The sequence below is a fragment of the Meles meles genome, chromosome 20 (genome assembly GCF_922984935.1).
Source record: "Meles meles chromosome 20, mMelMel3.1 paternal haplotype, whole genome shotgun sequence".
Taxonomy (NCBI): Eukaryota; Metazoa; Chordata; class Mammalia; order Carnivora; family Mustelidae; genus Meles; species Meles meles.
In genome coordinates, this window is record NC_060085.1 from 21,243,802 (window position 1) to 21,245,768 (window position 1,967).

A 1,967-nucleotide genomic window follows, 5' to 3' on the forward strand; every position below is an offset into this window, starting at 1 on the left:
AGCATGGCATGATCCTGGAATCTGTCATCTGAACCAGGTTCCATTTGGGAGTACAAGGTTGGGTTGTGAGTGATTCCTCAAGAACAATAAGCATAAGCCAGAATGTCCCAGGCCAATCAGGATGAACGGTTGCCCTACCCAGAGCTGGAATGAGTAGGGCAACCGTTCATCCTGATTGGCTTGGGACATTCTGCTTTATCCTTGGTTATCCTCTCCTCCGAGTTCCTTCTCGGTCGGAGAAAGGTTGGTGACTGAGGCATAGAGTCTTGGTAGTAAGGAGGGGAACCCTGACAAGTGGGTGTTAGACCTGCCAAGCTGGGGAGTGGGGCAGTGAGGCTGTGTTTGGAGAAAGCATTGCCACGTGCAGGGAAAGCCGAGTATAGAACTGTGTGGGAGTATGCGTGTACACGTGTCCACGTATGCGTGCTAACTGACGTTTAAGACGTGAGAACCCCACGAAGTGAAAGTGAGAGATATGTGAGAAGGACTCCACACTGGGTGGAGCAGGGAAACTTGTAATACTGTGACTTGATGGAGACACACAGCAGGTTGTGGGTTGAGCTGGATGGAGTCAGGCATGAATGCAAACAAAGGCTGCCACTTCTCCAGCCACCTCGGTGGGGTGGAGGGGAAGGAATACGCAGCCCAGGTAGGTGGCCAGGCCCTGGCCCAGGTGGAACGTGGTACATGGCGTGCTTCTTGCAGACAGGCCAACCAGGATAGCTAGTGCCAGAATGCTCTATACTACAGTCCAGGAGCCTGAGCCTCGGGGAGCAATGTGAGGTCCATTAAGAGAGAGGTGCAGAGACCGGACACCTATCTGGTCTACTGGCTCCCTGCCCAGTGCTCCTGAACTTCTGAGCGAGCCCTGCTTGGCATGCCCTGGAGCTGAGGTGGGTGGAGAATGTTCCCTGAGGATCCTTGTTTATCTTTGCCACCTCTCCCCGCAAAGAAAAAGAACCGCCCTGACCAAGAGCAGAAAGCCATAAAGATCCAGGCGTGGTGGCGGGGCACCCTGGTGCGCAGGACCTTGCTGCATGCGGCCCTCAGAGCATGTGTCATTCAGCACTGGTGGAAGCTGATGCTGGCAAAGCTGCTGGAGAGGAGAAAGCGAGCAGCCCTCGAGTCCTTCTCGCGGCGAGAATGGGCAGTGGTCCAGCTGCAGTCCTTGGTCCGCATGTGGCGCGTCCGCCAGCGTTACTGCCGTTTGCTGCACGCTGTCCGCATCATCCAGGTCTACTGGCGCTGGCATAACTGCCATTCCCGTGGCATTTTCCAGGGCACCTACGACCTCACGGCATCCCATCTGGGTCTTGAACTTGAGATTTTTTTGGGCTCACAGATTTGTCGGATTACGGACTGCATCCCCTTCCCAATAAAGAACTGAACAGGTCTGCTCCAACTCTGCGTCACCGGGTCTCTGTCAGGCCGGCCCCAGGAGGTCCGTGTGTCAGCAGAGGGTCGGGGAAAATGGCGGCGGAGACTAGGCCTGGCACAGTCTGCTCCAAGGATGTGGCCAAGTTCCTCTGGGGTCCCTGGTGGAGAAGGATTCTGAGCCTCTGGTGCTGGAGGGCGGGGCCTGGAATCCCTGAGCCTCCCCATCTGCCACGGGGAGGAGAGTTGGGGTCACAGGGCCGCCCCTGTGTGGTCCTTCACAGTGTGGTCCATACACATAGCGTCCCCTGTGGCTGTGCCCCACGGAGGGTTCTTCATTCTTCACTGTCTTCCCATCACATTTAGAACAAGTCCAAAAGCCCTCCTGGGGTCTCCATAAGCCTGCATGGTCCGGGCCTGGCCATGTCACCCTCTCCATGTCCTCCTGGCCACCTGCTCTTCAGATCGCTCCCCGCACCTCCACATTCCCACCTCAGCACTTTGCACTTGCTGCCTCCTCTCCTTTGGTAGCCTTTCCAGGTGGGGCATCCCCTCCACTCACGTGTGTCTCTGCTGCACGCTCCCTCCTCGGG

The 1,967-nt window shown here is 56.9% G+C and overlaps 1 protein-coding gene across 1 annotated transcript; it reads left to right on the forward strand.

Annotated features, from left to right (window-relative positions):
- Window positions 1-577: 577 nt before the first annotated feature.
- LOC123932211 (IQ domain-containing protein F5-like) lies at window positions 578-1,487 on the forward strand. Its single transcript, XM_045989963.1, has 3 exons — window positions 578-649; window positions 953-1,297; window positions 1,428-1,487. Exons 1-3 carry the CDS (start codon window positions 578-580, stop codon window positions 1,485-1,487), a joined length of 477 nt encoding a protein of 158 aa, XP_045845919.1.
- Window positions 1,488-1,967: the final 480 nt, after the last annotated feature.